The sequence below is a fragment of the Apus apus genome, chromosome 1, assembly GCF_020740795.1.
Source record: "Apus apus isolate bApuApu2 chromosome 1, bApuApu2.pri.cur, whole genome shotgun sequence".
Lineage (NCBI taxonomy): Eukaryota > Metazoa > Chordata > Aves > Apodiformes > Apodidae > Apus > Apus apus.
In genome coordinates this window covers 16,341,491-16,360,392 of record NC_067282.1, presented here as the reverse complement: position 1 = coordinate 16,360,392, position 18,902 = coordinate 16,341,491, and the positions used below count along the sequence as shown (strand labels likewise).

The window sequence follows — 18,902 nt, the reverse complement described above, 5'->3', positions numbered from 1 at the left end:
TGCTGGCTGCTGTGCCATGGTTATGGGCTTGGTTGTAGCACTGAGTTGTCAGGGGAAAGAGTTGTAGGAAATAGTGAGCATGCTGTACACATCAGGGGAGGTGGATAGGTCTTTCCAGAGGCTCTGCAGAGCCAAGAGCCTGAGCCCTATGTTGCAAGGAAGGGAGGAAAAACAGACATAATCCTTTAGAGTCAAGGGTGGAAACTCCTGAGATGGAAGAGGCTGGAGGTTTGTTACTTCTGACAACACAACTAAAGCCCCTTTTCCACCTGTGGTTCAGAAGTCACAGAGCAGGTTCAGTGCCCTTGGAAGAGATGGCAGAGATGACCTTGCTTGGGATGAAGCATCAGAGCCAGCTGAGCTTCAACACATAGAGGCTTCAATAAGAGGAGGGTGGTAGGTTTCAGAAACACTGCCCTCCAGGAGGCAGAGTCACTCATTTACCAGCCTGTTTTGCTGCCTCAGAAGGTTTGCTGCTTGCCAAACACTCAGACATAGTGTTGCAAAAGAGGCTGCCAAAGCTTGTCTGTCTCTTGGACTGTGGCCCCTGCTGGTTATCGTTGTGGGCACCAACGCTGCAGCCAGGGGAGACTTTGAGTATATCAGGAATGACTGCACAGCTTTTAATGCAAGGGCAGAGGGTTTGTGTACCCACTTCATCCTGCTGGTGAGAGGGAAAGGCTCTGACTGGAGCAAACCAGTCCCTGGCTGTGCAGCTGGTGTTGCTGGCAGGGCTTTGGTCTCCGTGGGTATGGGGCACTCTCTGAGGAGCAAGGACTGCTGAGCAAGAATGGCATTCAGCTTACAAAGTGAGTTGAGAATTTATTTGCTAACAGGTTTCACAACCTTGGGAGGGGAGGGGGCTTTAAACTATGTTTGATACAGAAGGGGCTTTATTCTCTGAAGAGAAGGGGAAGGAGTGAACAGGGGAACAGGGGAGCAGGGGAACAAGACTGAAAGAGGCTCTCACACTCACCTCATGAAGGCAGCATGACTGGGAGCCCATCTCAAGTGACTGTGCCCCAGTGCAGGCAGCATGAGGTGGCATTAGACATCCCTGTGCTGCCATTGAGCTTGGACCTCCTCTGGGATTTCACACATCCTTTTGTGGAATGGCTCTCAGGATGAGAGCACTTGCAGGAGATGGACAGAGGCTCTTCAGGAAGGGTAAGCTGGGAAGGTGAGGAGCAGGAGCTGCACTTTACAGGAAGAGGAGGCAGCAGTACATGGGCTTTTGGACAGAACAAGCTGGCCCAGAGCGTGAGGGTCAGGCACAGAGTGTGGTGGTATGTCTGCTACACATGGGCTGGTCAAGAAGTGAAAGCAGAAGTCTTTAGACAGCTGGATAAAGCCTAAAAATGGCAAGCCTTGGTACTCACAGGGGACTTCAGCCAACCCAAAATCTACTAGAAAGGCAGTAAGTCTGATCACACACAATGCAGGAGATTTTTGTATTGTGTTGAAGACAATTTCTTAATGTGGGTGATCACTATGCTGCCAAGAGGGGGATACTCTGCTGGAGCTATTGCTCACAAAGGAAGAACGGATCATGAAGGTATAAAGGTTGAGGGCAGCCCTGGCTACAGTGATTATGAGTTGCTGGAGTTCAAAACACTGAGAGACATGGGAAAGACAAATAAATGTAATCACAGCATCACACTTCAGGAGAGCAGGTTTTAGCTTCTTCATAGATCTACTTGGCAGGATACCATGGGCAACTAGCCTGTAGGGTAAATGGGCACAAGAAGCTGGTTGACTTTCATGGACCCTTTGACACCTCCACCCACCACCGTGGACCTAAGGGAACCTTGTCCTCAAAGCACATGAACAGTTCATTATGATATGCAGAAAGTTGAGGAAGCATGGGTGAATGGGGACCTCAGCACAGAGACCAAATGCAAAAACAATATATCTGCAGAAGTTGGAAACAGGGATGGGTTGCCCTGGAGGGGTATTGAGGTATTATCTGAGCATGAAGGCATGGAGATAGGAAAGCCTCCCAGTCATGGCAATCAGAGGAGTTACTTCATGACTGGAGAAAGGCAAAGCACACCTGGCATCCAGAAGAACAAGAGGGACCCAGGGAACTACAGACCAGTCATCCTGACCTCAGTACTTGGGAAGGCTATGGTCAGATCCTTTTGGAATCTTTTTCTTAGTAAAAAGGGCAATGAGAGGGTGATTTGGAACAGTCAGGACAAATTTTATGCCTTTATTTCCTTTGACACCCTTTACACACACTTTTATGCCCTATACTAAGGGTGAATCATGCCTGACCAACCTGATTGACTTCTGTAATTAGATGACTGGCTTGATGGATGAAGGGATGTTGTCTACTTTGACTTTTTAGGAAAGACTTTGGCATGGTCTCCATAGTGTCATTAGAGCCATACTGGTCAGATTTTTACTGCTTAAGTGGATAAGGCGGATGGAATATTTACTGGACCTTAAGGCTCAAAAGATAACCATTAGAGTCACCAAGTCAAATTAGCAGCTGCATATTCTTAGGGATTGATACTGGGGCCAGCAGAGGACTACCAGGATGGTGAAGGGATGGAGCACATGACATATGAGAGGGGACTAGGGGAGCTGCATCTGTTCAGCTTTTAAGAAAACACAGCTTTTGGAGTATCAGTCTACAATTACCCAATCAGGATGTGTAGAGAGGATGGAGCCAGACTTTTCACAGGGGTGCACAACAGAAGGATGAGAAGCAAGAAAGTTAGAAGATGAGAAGTTTCAAATCAGTATTAAAATAAATTAATAATTGTCACGTGAGTGTTCATACATGGGCACAGTTGCCCAGAGAGATTGTGGATTGCATCCTTGGAGACACTCAAAAACCATCTGGAGAAAGACATGAGCAGCCAGTTGTAACTCAAATTACAACATGATTCTGTGATTCTGATTTTCTACAATTTATTCTGACACATCAGGATTAGCCATGGCTCAATGTCTGGATTCAGAATTAATTCAGGGAAGTCCTGTAGCCTGTGTCATGCAAGAGATCAGTCAAAATACATTCAGTGGTCCCTTCCACCTTATATTTCATTATTCCAGATGGAACTTGAATATTATCTGGTGGCAATTATTGGATTAATTTACAGTTAACAATGGTGATGCTGGCATGTCTGGAGTTGCCCTTTGAAACATGAACTCATCTGATTATTCCTTTTGTAATGGATACCAAATATTAGTAAATCATTATAATCAAAATGAATTGTTAACATTTACTGCTTTAGGTAATAGTCTCTGATTTAAAGTCATATTAAATCTTTCATTTCAAGTGGTCACGAAGCTTTAAAACCTCTCCAGTAAAGAAGGGCCACTGTACCTGCATGGCGCAGACTTCCATTGCAGTGGAGGAGGTGTGTTTTTATCTCCCTGAATGGCAGAACTGTGGTTCTTGGAGAGGTGATGTGTGTCATGCTACTAGGAGAAGGTTTAGCTATTTTGCCTCCATCCAGTCTTGCCATTAGATGCAAAAAAGAGGTGAAAATGTTTTCCTGCCCACTTTTTCATGGGCAATGCATAGTTAGTAGTGGAAAAAGTAGTGGCACCCAACTATTCTTGTAGGCAGCTGTAAGCAAGTGTCATATCTGTTCTGTTTTGTTTAGTCATGGCCATAGTTACAGAATTACTTCTACAGCAAAATGACATTCACCAGTGATGAAATACAGCAAACTGAGAAGGTGAGCACAGTCACTTTTTAACCACACACAGTGACATGCCATAATAATTCCTGTCAGAAATGAAGATGATGTGTCTCCATAGGTCAGTTTGCATACTGGCTATGAGCACATTATATAGAGCTCTGTTTATGACCAGGGTTTTAATAATAAATCCTATTTTTTGTTTATACTTAATTTCTAAGATTTAATAGTAGATGTCAATGAAAAGGTGTATGAGTTTATGGGACTGTATTAAATTGTCTGGCAACAGCTAGGCAGCTGATGTAGCTTTCAGAATAGAGTGTTAACAGTACATGGGCTATTTTATTTATTTTTTTCCATTTAGTATTGCAGGAGAAGGGAGGTCTGTTGATAATACTAGCTCAAGGACTTGAAGGCTGCTTGTATGGTCAGATCTTGTGGTACTCAAAAGCCTTCTGAGTAAGGAGTGCAGCATCTGTGTGTCAGGCATGAGAAAGACAAAGGTAGTCTGTGGAGGACTGCTCAGGTGTCATATGCTGCAAAACCTCCTGAGAAGACAAAAAGCTATTTTACTTCCTTTCTGCTGTGGTGCCAGGCAGTGCTGCCTTCCATATGCTTGCCATTAAAGCACTTTGGGAAAACCAGAAGGGAGATTTAATTTAACAATTAGACATTTCTACCCTTCCCTATTTCACATCAGAGGAGCTGCTAGTGGAGTACTAATGTTCTTTGTGTAGGGAGAGGGGCTAAGGGAAATGCTTTGTGGAGGTGGGAGACAGAAGCTGTCTGGACCTCTTTGCTTAAAGACATTTTGCTTTGCCTCACTGCTAGAGTGAGAAAATGCATCTTTTCTATATGTGAAGAATGGATTTTTCTGCCTGCTAAGCACAGGGAAAGCTTCTGAATCTCTGTGAGAACATGCCATGAAGTATATTTGAAGCCCATCAGGCCTAAGGATTTCAACACTTGCTGTACCACTGAGAAGGAGATGTTTTTTTTGATATGTGATAATTTCATTAATATGGTGCTTCCTTTGTGTTTTGCAAGAGAACGTGCAACTTTTAATGCCTTTTAGCAGAGGAAGCTTAGCTCCCACAGAGAAGTAATTCTCTGATACAGAATTAACAAAAATCCTTCAAACCCTCTTTCAAGGTTTATATCTATTTTGAGCTTATTTTAGTTCATACAATCATGGAATAGTTTGGGTTGGAATAGACTTTTAAAAATCATCTAGTCTGACCTCCCTTCATTGAGCAGGGACATTTTCAACTAGATTAGGTTGCTAGATTAGGTTGCTTAGAGCCCCATCCAACCTGACCTTGGTTGTTTCCAGGGCTGGAGCATCTACCATCTCTCTGGGCAACTGAAGCCAGTGTTTCAGCACCCTCATTGTAAAAAATATTGTCCTAATATCTAGTCTAAATTTACCCTCTCTCAGTTTAAAATCATAACCCTTTGTCCTGTTGCTGCAGCTGCTTGTAAAAAGTTTGTCTCCATATTTCTTATAAGCCCCATTATGCACTTATTAGTGGCACACATTTCTATACATTTGAATTCAAAAGGGTAGACACATTCTTATGATTTGGTATTAAAAACCAAATTTTTACAGTTCTACAAATCTAGTGCAGCCTGGTATAAGCTTTTTCATTCCTGCTGTCATCAGAAAAGATGCCTCCTTCTGCAAACTCAGGAGCAAGAGTAGGTAGAAAGCTCAGCTCTTGAACTGCTGAATCTGTACAGCAGTAAGCAAAATCTGAGACTTTCACGGATGATGGCTGTTTTAAAATTAAATTCTGCTATTTAAGCAGTATTTCAACTCTTACTTTCCAAAACAATTAGATGTCTTTCCCACGATTTAAGGAGATAGCAAATATCTAAAATTTGAGTGTCTGCTGTGATGAATCTGATCAAAATATCCCTCTGTGCCTCTGATAGAGAAGGAAAGCTTATAAATCCCAATTGTGTACCTTTGTCTGACCTCTGGCTCCTGGACTTTCACCTGGACAGGTGAAAAAGCTCTGATTAGGTACAAACGAGTAATTTTGGAAGAATGATATTTTGTAATAAGTGACATAAGTGGAAAGTCATAAGTGGAAAATTTAAGAGAATGACAAAGATTTCACATTCGTTTTATTTACAAAAAAAATGTCTCATGAATGGATTTAAAATAATAAGTATAGCCTCAGAAGCCATGGTAGTAAGGAAGATAAACATATATATGTACATCTGTATTTTGGTAAACACCTTTTAAAATAAAATAGCATTGAAACATGTAATGATTTTCTTTTGATGAACTTGAGTTTCCTGATAATTTAAAAGATGACTGAGGAGCCATAGCTTGTCAGGAAAGTAAGCCAAAATAAATTGCATCGTTATAATATTCTTTAGTACAAAATGCTCTAGGGAACATACAAAGTGTAAAAACCCAGTGCCCTTTCCTGGTGCTACTTTCATCACAAAATAATAGCATTTTCTTGAAGACTGTTTTAAATGAACGGGATAATTGATGGATGATAGGTTTTGAGAGGTAACAGTGAAGTGACTCCTTTGTTATGCACAACTCGTCTTGCAAGCAGTATTAATTATGTCACTTAGTAAAATTAATTCATTTTTAAATGGTGAAGTAACACACAAAGAATGAATACTATTTTATATCCATCTCTGCGATGGGCATCTGGCAGGTAGAATATGGGGAGGAGTAAAACGAGAAAAATTGTGTGTTAAAACATCTGTTAATTAAACTGTACTATACTTACCTAATCTTACACATTTTTTTAAATTATTCTTTCATAGCCTCAGACCATTCGGCAAACTCTTCAAAGGACACTGCAGTATTTTGAGCATCAAGTTATTGGGTAAGTGTTATTGTGAGGTAATGAAAGGTGTGGGGTAATATTTTGCTCAGTGCTTCAAGTCACAGCCTTGCATGAAAAGCTTTTAAATTTTTGTCTCAAATTCTTAGAGATGCTCAGGAGTAGCCATACATACTATGAATGTTAATGGTAAACTGCTGTCCAATCCTGCTTCCATGCAATCCCATCAGAACATGACTGCTGCATAACCAGTAATGTTTCCTGTATGAGGAGAATAGGGAATCTTTTTGTGAGAGTACAAGACCTATTCCAATTTGCTTTTCACAGAGCCAGCTGAGAATGCTGGAAAAGCTATTTATGCCATGACCTGAGGTCCAGATATTGCAAAATCCTACGTCAGTGCTCGTTATATACACTGTTATGTACTTCCAGGTTCTGGCAGAAGCAGGGCTGAAAGCCACCTCCCAAGAGTTCATCAGGAAATTTAATAGATGACTGAGGAGCAAAAAGAAAGTAATAGCGACTTCACCATGAAAACCTAAGGCAGTCTCCTTCTGATTAAAATAATATCTTTTCAACCTTTTCCTCACAGGCACAAGTATTTTACTGTCACAGATAACTTACTTTTCCTAACAGAGTCAGAATACAATGGCTGCATGTCTGCAGCCGTTAACTGGCTGTGCTGTATGACAAATGAAGAACGTTGTCCTTTGAATGTAATTACACAGATGTACAGAATTTTTTTCAAGCTGTGTTGAGGGTCATTTTAGAATTTATGACAGAGTTTCAAATCTCGGTGCACTGGAAGGAGTTGTCCTCGCCTGCTTCTCAATGTTTGGTTGAAATTCAGAGGGAGCATTAGCTCTGTGGATGGCATCTAACAATATTAGCAGCCTGACTGCGACCTGAGCACAGTGAGGGAGCCAGTCTTGCCAGGTAGTTGTGATGTCTGCTCCAGGGCAGGCAGGGGAACAAGCCTACTGGCAACTAATTTTTTCAGTTGCTGAAAAAATTGCTTGAAGTCTTGCATGAGACAACTTCAGAGGATTATACAGTGCCTTGAGGAAAGCATGAGTGCAATAAAAATGTGGCTTTTTATTTATGGTCACATAGGGCTTAGTTGTACTCTTTTTCATGGACAAAGTTTAAAACCAGGACACACTGAAAACCTGTAATTGCTGGAAGCTGGGATACACTGACTCAGTTTTTTTGAACATCAGTATGAGTTGGTTAAAATAGCATCTCTCTGTAGCGGATGTCCTATATTTGTCCTGCCTGGTGATCTTTACTCTTGGTACACACTGTGGTAGGTTGACCTTGGCCAGCTGCCAGACCCCTACGCAGCTGCTCTGCAATTCTGTTCCCCCTCCTCAACAGGACAGGGGGAGAAAAGAAGAAAAAACTTGTGGATTCAACTAAAGACATTCCTGCCTGAGCAGTGCGGGAGGATGGGGTCTGTGGTCAATCCATAACAGCTCCTCTCTGCTGCTCCACCCTCCTCATACTGTTTCTCTGCTCTGACACAGGCTTTCCACAGGCTGCAGCTTCCTTCAGGGCACATCCACTAGCTCTGGCATGGGGTTTTCCACGGGCTGCTGGTGGATATCTGCTCAGCCATGGTCCTCTGTGGGCTGCAGGGGAACAACCTGCCTCACCATCGTCTTCACCACAGGCTGCGGGGGAGTCTGCTCTGGTGCCTGGAGCATCTCCTGCCCCTCCACTGATCTTAGTGTTCACAGAGCTGTTTTTCTCAGTTCTTTTCCTCACATCTCCACGAGGTGTTTTGCTGTTTCATTTCCCAGAGGTACCACCCACTTGGCAACTGGGCTCAGCCGTGCCGTCTGGTGGGGTCATTGGAGCTGGAAGGGGTTGGAACCAGCTCTGTCCACCATGGGGCAGCCCCGACTTCCTCTCACCTGGTCACTGGCACCTGGTACAGCATAAATGTTCATCAAATTTCCCATCTTGGTCAAGATAGAATCATAAAATTGCTTTGGTTGATAAAGAATTTTAATATCATCAAGTTCAGTCATTAACCGAGCACTGCCAAGTCGAGCACTGAACTGTATCCCTAAGCACCAAATCTACATGTCTTTTTTTAATACCTCCTGGTCTCCTAGTGGTGGTGTTGGGCCATGACTTTGGGCTCTGGGTGAGCTCAGACAGTGTGTCCAGGATATGGTGTCCTGCCAAGCACACGGCCTGGCATTGCTGGAGGTCTGGAAAGCAATACGGACCATGCAGCTCACTGCAGAGCACACCAGCAGCCCTTACCACTGGGTTTTCTCTGTCTAATATGAGCCCACTTTTCCCAATATGCTTTACTCCAGGTGGACAACCAGTTTCCCTGTTAGGGGGTAACCTGATGTGCAGCTCTGAATACTCTCTAGCCCTTTTCCACAGCTGCTGGCAACCCAGGTGCTGAGATTTTGCTGACATTAACCAGATGAAGAGTCCAATCCCTCAAACTGCTATTCATTATTTATGATGTACAATCAAAATGTGAAAGCATAACAAAACTGTTAATAAAATGCTCATTAGAAAAGCTTTTATCTGTGCTTTGAGATAAATCAATTGCATATTTTGCCAAGTTCATTATCACTCTGCTGCAATATTTTCTTCACTTTTATTCCCTCTTCTGTCCTCCATTTCACCTGCATAAAGCTTTGTTTTAAACATAGTTTCAGCTTCTGCTCTGTTTCTGTTGAATGAAGGAAAAGCAATTCAGTAAAAAGAAATAAAATAGAATAATTTAGATGATACCTGCTTTCTGGCTGGTTGGAACATAACTCTGTTCTATCATCAGCAGTGGGATTCTTTTCCATTTTTCTTTTACAGACTATAGCATAAACTTTATTCTTGATAGCACAGTGAGTTGCAGCTTGTCATCCTTCTTTCTGCTGGGATCTTTTCAGAAGATAATTCACAGAGAAAGCTAAATTTTATACTTGCAGTGCTAATGTAATGTGATATGGAAGATTTATCTTTATTATCAAATACTCACTATTGCCTCATAAAGATCTTGTTTGGAGTTTACTGAACAATTTTGCTATAGGCAACACCCCAGTTGGAATGACACATAAGACAGATATATATGATACCCTTCCCTCATGCCTCAGCCCTTTGGGACTATTTTTTTCTTACATCTTCATTCTCGTTACAGATACTATTCCAGATTTTAGTGTAATAATTGAAATACCCAGGCTACCAATGAAGTCCCATCTGTGTGTGATAACGCACAAATGGAAAAGGGGTGATGGAAGGGAGAAGAGAGAGGAGACAAGGGAAGCTAAAGGCATCCTTTACCACCCCTTCTGAAAGACATCTGTCAACCCTGCATTTGTATAAGGAGATGCTATAACATTTGTACTTCTTTTTTCACTGTAGTTACAGGGATGCAGAAAAGAACTTTCACAATATATCAAACAGATGCTCCTATACAGACTGCTCTGGCAATGAAGAACCTGAAGATGTCTCAGGAATTCTTCAGTGTACGGCAAATGTACTTGGTATGTATTTTTACAAGGAAATTTCTCCTTTCGTTGGAAGAGAAGATTACTGACCATCCTATTACCAAAAATGAACCAAGAAATTTTTTGCTCCAACAAAGGAAATTTAGGATGTAGGCACCTACGTATCAGTGCACTGTTACTACATTTCTCTCTTTTTATAAATATATTTTGTGCCTTTTAGATGACCTGGACTACTTTTTCAGTGGAGCCAGTGTAGATGTATTGTGCAATACCGAGTGATGAGAGAGGTTTCAAAGACTTTGAGTTCAAATTGACTTGCACCTGTGCAGGTCTTGGTTTTGGGATTGTCTCAAGTGGTTTAACAGGGGTTCTACAGAACTACAGATACTGTTATTGTCTGTGGGCCTGGTGGATAGAAAGCCCGAGCAAGATCTACCTGAGCCATGAAACATTCTGGAAACTTACATTCATATTGAAGAGTTCTTTGCTGCAATAAACTTTTAGGAATGTTTCATATCACAGATTATGTCACCCATCACTGAAGTGCAACTGTCTTAGTAAGTTTCACTATTAGATAGCTGGCTGTTTGCATCACAGGATCACAGAATCATTCTGGTTGGAAAAGACCTTTAAGAGTCCAGCCATAACCTAACTCTACCAAGTCCTGTGCTTAAACCATGTTCCTAAGTACCACATCCATACATTTTTAAACATCTGCAGGAATGGTGATTCAGTCACCTCCATTCATATGATTTATTCAGCTTATTCTTCCCAAGTTATTAGTAAGCTTCACTGCTTTTCAGTCAGGCTTGTATTGCTGAAACAAATCTACCATAAAAGCCAAAAAAAAGGGAAAAAAAGGTACTGGTGTCTAGTATAATTTGCCATCTGCTGCTTTCATGGAGTTTACAAATCGAGAGTTCATAGAATCATAGAATTCCAGGCTGGAAGGGACCTCAAGGATCATCTGGTCCAACCTGTCTAGGTATTCCTATAGCTTATATGAGATGGCTCAACACTCTGTCAAGCTGAGACTTAAAGCTGTCCAACGTGGGGGAATCTACCACTTCCCTTGGGAGACTGTTCCAGTGTTTGATTTATTTTACCTCTTGTGTCCAATCGGAATCTCCCCAGGAGCAACTTGTGCCCATTACCCCTTGTCTTTCCCATGTGACTCCTTGTAGCCATCCTTCAAATACTGGAACACGGTGATAAGGTCTCCCCTAAGCCTTCTTTTCTCAAGGCTGAACAAACTCAGTTTTCTCAGCCTCTCCTCATATGGGAGGTCCTCCAGTCATCTTCCATTTGAGGTCTTGGTAGGCTGCTGAAGTTGAGATGGACAGCACGAAAGATGGCATTGTTGTCCATAATACATTTCATTTCAGCTGGTAATATATAGTATAAACCTTGGACATGTTTATGGGATGATGCAGTTAGAGAGACTTTCTTCAACACTGAAATCTAACCTTGTATGATAATTAAAGATGTGATTTACCTTCCATGTCAGTGGAATGTCATAAGGGATATTCTGCCCACATTGAGGTCTGGACCATTGTATCCTGATGATTTTAAATCCTTTTGGTGGTACATGCATTCCATGTCTGTCTTTTCTTTCTCAAACTGTTAAATAGACTTGGTATGTACTGTGAAACAGCTAACATGTCATGTTTGAGAGATGACTGTGTTTCACTGACATTCAAAATGCTTTTTTTGGAGTCAGGTGCTTCATTCTACAAGATGCTATGTGCTGTCAGGGGGGTTCTGAGTGCCTTTAACTGCTGCTGGAAAGAGACAGTATTTGGCACTTTGCAGCTTTGGTCATGGAGAGAATTTAGAACAAATTAAGTTGTAAATACGTCCAGTATTTATTACAATTTTTTTTGTTTGCGTTTTAAAATAATTGAATGCCAACTCTCAAAAAGAAATTCGCACAGTGATAAGGCAAGGTTCATGCAAAGCAAAGACTTTTGATGTTATCATGTGCATATTATAAGCCCCCCAACAAACTAGACATTCGGTACTTATTTCACCATGACACAAAGTATGTGTTCTAAGAAATAGCTATGGATCCCTTTTCATCTCCAGCATGCTTTTAAATCAGTGTGCTAGTTCTGGTCCCTTAGCATGGCTGAGTAACAGTAAATATGCAGCCTGTTTTTTCAGTGGTAGCCTCACAGTGCATGTGTGTCAGGGGCAGATCTGACTGTTAGGATCACAGTGTAGGGATAATGTCTAGATGTAACTGTCTTGGGGAATTAATTAAGTGGCCTTTGCTGAAAGTAAATATGCAGAGACTTGCTCTTGAAGAAGCTCACCTTTTAAAGAATGAAGTTGAGTTCATAGCAAAAAAATAAATACATCATTGTGAGCAAAACACTGAGATAATTTAAAAGCAGTGGTTCCTTCCTTTTCCTTATCTGGGACAGGAACATAAGAGAATGAGCAGTAAAACCATCTTCTTCATTTTAATTGCAGCTCCTGTCGCAATAGATAAATAATTAACGGAGGTTGCATAATTAGTTCTCACACATGCCGTTATTTTTCTGGTTGAATAAGGATTAGTGAGAACTGCTTCTGTGTAAGAAGGATGTAACCACTGGGGTGTGTATCCAGAGCAATTGGCCTTGCTGAGACAGGAGACAAGAATGAATCTGACTGTGATGGAGGCTGGAAAACTGCTGAACCAAATCTGTCTGTCAGTTTATTTATATAAGTGGCAACAGGGACTTGCTGTCTAGGGATGGAAGAAGATTTTTTTCTTAAAGGTGCTTGGAAGTAATTTCCTACTCTCTTACCCTAGATAATGCCAACATGACTCACCTCTTCTGACTCTTTAGCTGCCTCTGAGATAGTCCTTTGGCATTTCTTATTCATCAGAAGACAGCAAATGCTGACATCATTAGTAAACTTAGAAGAATGGGAGCAGATGCTTTGCATCATGGTCCTGGTGCTTACACTGCTCACAGCAAGTGCTAACTGCAAGCTGGATGCTTAAGCTGATGCATGTGATTTATCATGTTTGTATACTGGAATTTTCCTCCTGTCAAGTCATCAGTAAAGTGTGACACCGTCTTCCTGCAGTGGAATGACCTGATTCTCCTTATCTCCTCACTGAGCTGCTGCTGCTACAGGTCTAGACATGAATACAACTCTTCCTGCTTTAATGCACTGTAATTAAGGGAGCAATGTCCATCATGCTCACATGCTCTAAACTATGTCTGATATCAGATTTCCTTTACAGTGACAGCTTCTGAGGCTGGAATATTTAATTTAATTTTGTAACCCTTCCAAAACATTCCAGACACTTTGTGATGGACTCTGCTTTCTTTAATTGGTGTGTGAACACTTTTAGAGTGTCATAGAATGAGAGAGTCATTTACGTTAGAAGACATCTTTAAGATCATTAAGTCCAAACGTTAACACAGCACTGCCAAGTCCATCACTAAACCCAAAGCACCACAGCTACACGTCTTTTAAATACTTCCAGGGTTCCAGTGCCTGACAATCCTTTCCATTAATATATTGTCCCCAATATCCAGTCTAAACCTCTCTTGGTGCAACTTCAGACCATTTCCCCTTGCTTATTACTTGTGAGAAGACACCAGCACTTGCCTCTCTACAGCCTCCTTTCAGGTAGTTGTAGAGAGTGAGAAGGTTTCCCCTCAGCCTCCTTTTCTCCAGATTAAACAACCTCAGCTCCCTCAGCTGCACTTTGTTAGACTTGTTCTCTAGACCCTTCACCAGCTTTGTTGCCCTTCTCTGGACACGCTCCAGCACCTCAATGTCCTCTCGTAGTGAGAGGCCAAAACCTGAACAGAGGATTTGGGGCTTGGCCTCACCAGTGCAGGATGAAGTACAGCGTGGCAATCACTTCCCTAGTCCTATCATCCAAAGGAAAACCAAGTGACAATATATTGAAAGTTGAGAAAAAAGATAATAGAAATCCTAGCTTCTAAAAGGATCCCTAGGAATTACGAGGTTCCTAGTTAGAAATAAAGTAGTTAAAAAATAAGCACTGGTATGTTTTATCCTGTTGACACAGATCATGCATTTAGCTGGCTAGCTAAGCTCTGTTCAGAACAGATTGATGGTGTTTGAATTTATTTCAGAAATAATGATAAGAAAAATATTTCTATGATGAAGTATATTATGTGGATGACTACCACATTTCTTTATTAGGTGACTCTAATTTCATACTGAGGTATGTTAGAAAGAAGTATTGTATCTGAAGAGATTTCTTATTTGACCTTGGGCAAGATTTTATTCTTTCTGTGTCTCAATTTTCCATTTGCAGAATGGAGATAACAGGAGTTTTTTAATCCTTTAAGCCATATGTCAGTGCTATTCATATTTTTACCTTCTCAAAGCAAATTGTTTTCATACCATTTGTACATTCAGCATTTTGAGCACTGACAGCCAAATCTTGTTTGGGACTGCTTTTGTCCCCATAATTTAAAATAATTTGATTTCAAGTAAGATTGTAGTGTACATTTTGACCTAATTGCAGCTAGTCAGAATAAAGCAGAAGAATTCTAGGTAGTGGCAAGTTAAAACTTTGGCAACAGGAAAGTAAGGATGAAAACTTTTTTGTTAGACTGTAAATTTTACTGCAAGAAATTTATTTTAGGACATAAAGCCTTCATGACCTATCTCCTGCTTATCTTTTGGGCAGGTATTCCAAGAAGGTCTGTGCTACTGAGCTTTTTGAAGCAACAGAGAAATGCCCAGTTTTTATTTTTCAGCACCACTGTGTACTTCTGATAGATTTTGTTATGTTTCTCACATCATAAATGCACAAATTAGATACAAATTGTATGGCCTTCAACTCACCTCCTCCAAACACTTTTTTAAAACACTGCACACAATTAATGTAGCCTTTGTAGATGCAAATTATTGTCCACTCTTATTTCAATCCTTAAAAAAAAAAAAGACACAGGGTTTCATGAAGGGACTTACCTGCTTGCCTTTAAATGGCATCGGTATTTCCATTAGAGCCTCTTTGCATCTTGCTGAGGAACTCCATTATCTGTCATAAATTTGACAGTAAAACTAATCAAAGGTGACTGAAATTTATAAATACCTATTAAAAATATCTGTTGTGCAAAATTTGCAAAACAGAAGTAGATGCTCATGCAATTTTTAATGACATGGAAGAATGGTTGTCTTTGAAAACCTATTTGTGTACTAGGCTACTGTAGGTACTGCAGCACCATGCTGTATGTACTGCATAAATAACACTTGGATAAACCTGGGCACACAGCCTGAAGTTACAAATCCACTTGTGTCAGCTAGTTGTTTCAGCAAGAAGGGCTGGAGAATTCCACCTATCTGCCTCCATTCCTTAAGATACAGAAAAATATTATCTTCCATTTTTTTTTATTCAAGAAATTAATTTATGCAATGTAATTTTTTCATCTTTTATAAAAATTTGAGTAATTAAATCTTACTACAGTTACCTTATTTTCCTTAAAAAATGCACAGCATGTGTCAATGGCTGCTAAGTCAGCTATACATGTGGACTCAAATGTATTGCAAGAATTTTTAATTTGGGCATTCTTAGCTTAAAGGGGATAATGCTTGAACTCTTGATTTTGCGTCTGAGCGTTGTGTGAGTACTTTGGTTGTCATAAGTGAGTATCTTTCTGGGCATCTTCCATTTGGAGGATGAGATGGCACACACCAGTGGCAAGAGTTCCCAAATTGCCCTGTGATAAGTTATGTGGAATCCCAGAATAGAGCCATGTCCCTTCAGGGAGATAAATCATCTCTCTAGATTCAACCTCCCCAAGACACTGAGGAGGAGGTGGAATCCGTTGCTGGTGTAGGGGTTTAGAGAGCTCTTGCACTGGGTGACATGTACTTGTCACCACTGAAGAAGATACGTGCTGTAGGCTGCTATATATAGGGCATGTAACTTCATGCCTAAATATATCTTGCAGGGCTGTTCCTTCATTTAGGGCAAAAGGCATAATTCTATAGAAGTTACTTGTTCTCTCTGCATTTGTCAAAGTTGAAGATCTGTGTTTCTTTTATGAAATTAAGAAAATCTCAGCTCTTACCCACATTCCATAGTGAAGAGGAATAAATTTGGGATCATTGTATGAACTGTTAAATAATAACAGCACATCATTGCTGAGAGCTGCTGCATTTGAAGAGGCAGGAAATATGTTGAAAAGGAGATGTCAGAGCAGATCTTCACCTACCATTAGGTTAGACCAGCTGATGTAATTGGAAGGGACAGACAAGAGTTCAGCACACTGACTGCCTGGCAAGTGTTGGAGAACTGTAAATGCTTGTATCTTGAACATACATATTGCCTTTTAGCTAAGGACTGCAGATGGTCATTAGGATGCAACTAATTTAGGATATAGAGCCTGATTTATAATGAAAGTTGTTAGTTTACAAATGGGGTTAAAAGAAATTTTGCATGGCCCAAAGAACTGGCAAAACTAATGGATTTTAAGAATTGGAACTCTCTCCTGGTTGGGGTCTCAGCACAGGACTTCTATTATTTAGCAGATGTTGCAGTGCACTACCAATACCAAAGTAATGTAAACAAAAATATCAGAATTCCACTCAACTCAGATATATTTATGGTTAGAAAGCACATGAACTACCAGTAGGTAGTGAGCAATTTGAAGTTACGATGTACAGTAACACTTGTAGAAGTCTGTTTATAAAGTAGAAGACATTCTGGTCATGATTAATTGACTACATGTAGGTGTTTGTCATTATTTTAGGTGCTGTGGGATATCTTGTGTGGCCTCTGTCAAACCTTCAAAAATATGTAGGTCTCCCTTAAGTCCCATATCCTGGCAGGTGTAACTGCCTTTTAGTTCTTTTGTAGATGTCTTGGATGCCTTATGAAGACTCAGGTAGCATTAGATTTCTATACTTGGTCAGCTGAATCGAGCACTTTATGTATGTGAAGAATAACGAGAGAGGATTTTTCATTTTATGGGAAAAGTAAAATTCTGCTCCCTATATCAACTCAAATACAGGTGTGCTTATTTCAGTACAAAAACAAATTAAAAACTTTTATTCTTATTGCTCCTTGATCTCTAGAGTTAACGTGAAACAAACTGAATCTGCCTTAATTTCAGGAATCACAAACCCAGTCACTGCAGTTTTCATTTAATTAACGTATAAAGTGAAAATTCCAAGATGTGGTGGTGGACATAAAAGCTTCAGACGGCTTGGCTTTGCCTGCAGAATTGGTTTTTACTGAAAGTGCTATATGGGTGGAAAAAAAATAACATTTCCTGTTCTTAATATCTCAGCTGAGTTTCCTGTATCAGCAGTTTGGAGCAGAATCTTTTATACATACACTGAGCACAAGTGATCAGGTCCTCACCAAGAGACCATAATTACAGTATTTCTAAGCAGCATTTGTCAGAGGAGACCCTCACTTTAACAAGGAAAGAAAACATCTCATTAAAATTGTGTAAAACAACTCTTACAGGTGAAGTAGTGTGAGGAAATCTTTTTAACAATAAATTGATGAAATCTGGAAAGATATGCAGAGCCTGAATGTCACTGTAGGAGAAGCGTAATGCAAATGTTACAGTTGTGTCAAAACCACAGGTAAAGGCATAAAATAACATTATTGTATTTATACAAAAGCACTAAAATGGGTAGTTTAAAGGTACTGTCTGGATTCCCAGATCGATATAAATTCACCATCATGATGAAGTAAAATAAAAGTCCTTTATACAGTCATTAGATACTGGTACTAGGCTCACTTACAAGCCAAAGGATTAATCTAATGTGCTTTCAGCATTAGCCTATACACATCAAAATCTTTTTTACTGAGGAAATAAATGTTGCTTTCCTTATTGCCTTAAATTATACTTTGTGATTCTGAACTGACACCTGGCTGTCAGTCCAAAAGGCCGTTTAAGAAAAATATCTTATTCAGGCCAAAAATCTGATAATCTAAAAATATATAAGAAATATTTGCTATAGATGAAGGCAATAAATTCTACTTTGGTCCACAGTGTGAGTTCTGAATTGTCTGAATTGTCCCACCCCCTTAGTGTTTGACATTTAGAGATTCTTAATCGATATCCCAGCAAAAAAGATATTTTCCTATGCTAAAGTAATGAGATGCTGGCCACTCTGTAATCATTGTCTCCATGATTTACTTTAAGGAAGAACTGGGTGGCTTGTAATTACTTCTTCATGCTCCACAAGTTAGTGGAATACTTTGGCATTTTTATAGCATCATTCATCTTCCGTTGGTTTTTGAAGAGCCTATGATTTATTAATTTCTATGTGAGAATAGATTCCTATCTAATTTCTTGACTTAGTAGTGTACAAAATGCTTAGAAATACTGCATTAGTTCCTTGATGCTTTGTAGTGTGTTTGCAGTTTATGGGAACTGCTAAAAAGAAAATCAAGGCAGAACTTTTACTAGCATGTTATTACAGGATGAAATCAGCTATTCTGCTCCAGTTGAGTGAAATTCTTAATTTGTACTTTGAGCCTGTGCTTAAAGACTGGTAATTTAGGATCTGTCTCACAAGTATAGAGTATCTTCTCTAAATGTCTTTGAGACACATGTTCAAAGGAAAATAATAGATGTTATGTATTACTTCTGTAAACAAAGTGCTTTGTAGTGGAGGCCAATAGTGGTATTTTCATTCTATGGTTGTTTTGCCTCAATTTCCTTCTACAATGTGCATATTTAATTTCTTTCCAGTATGGGCTAGAATAAAAATGCCATTGTAAGAAAAAGCAGCAAAATTATATTACTAATGAAAAAATTATTAGAGTTAAGACATGATTTGTTCTCTCAAAGAAGTGGATTAAATGGCAGGAAAACAATAGATCACTTTCCAAGAGGAAAGCAAATTGAGACTGATGAATTTTTAGAATAGCATTCAGTATATTAGTAAAAGGTTGGTAAATAGCACAAATTCAAAATAATAACTGAATTCACTTGTGCAATAGTGGAGAGTGT

At 40.0% G+C, this 18,902-nt stretch overlaps 1 protein-coding gene across 1 annotated transcript in view; it reads left to right on the top strand.

Moving 5' to 3' along the window:
* Nucleotides 1-18,902, top strand: part of GUCY1A2 (guanylate cyclase 1 soluble subunit alpha 2) — a 151,731-nt gene that overhangs the window by 9,695 nt on the left and 123,134 nt on the right. Inside the window, exons 2-3 of the mRNA XM_051608903.1 lie at nt 6,447-6,508; nt 9,854-9,975. Of these exons, the coding sequence (XP_051464863.1) occupies nt 6,447-6,508; nt 9,854-9,975 (184 nt within the window). The remainder of the gene's footprint in view (nt 1-6,446; nt 6,509-9,853; nt 9,976-18,902) is intronic.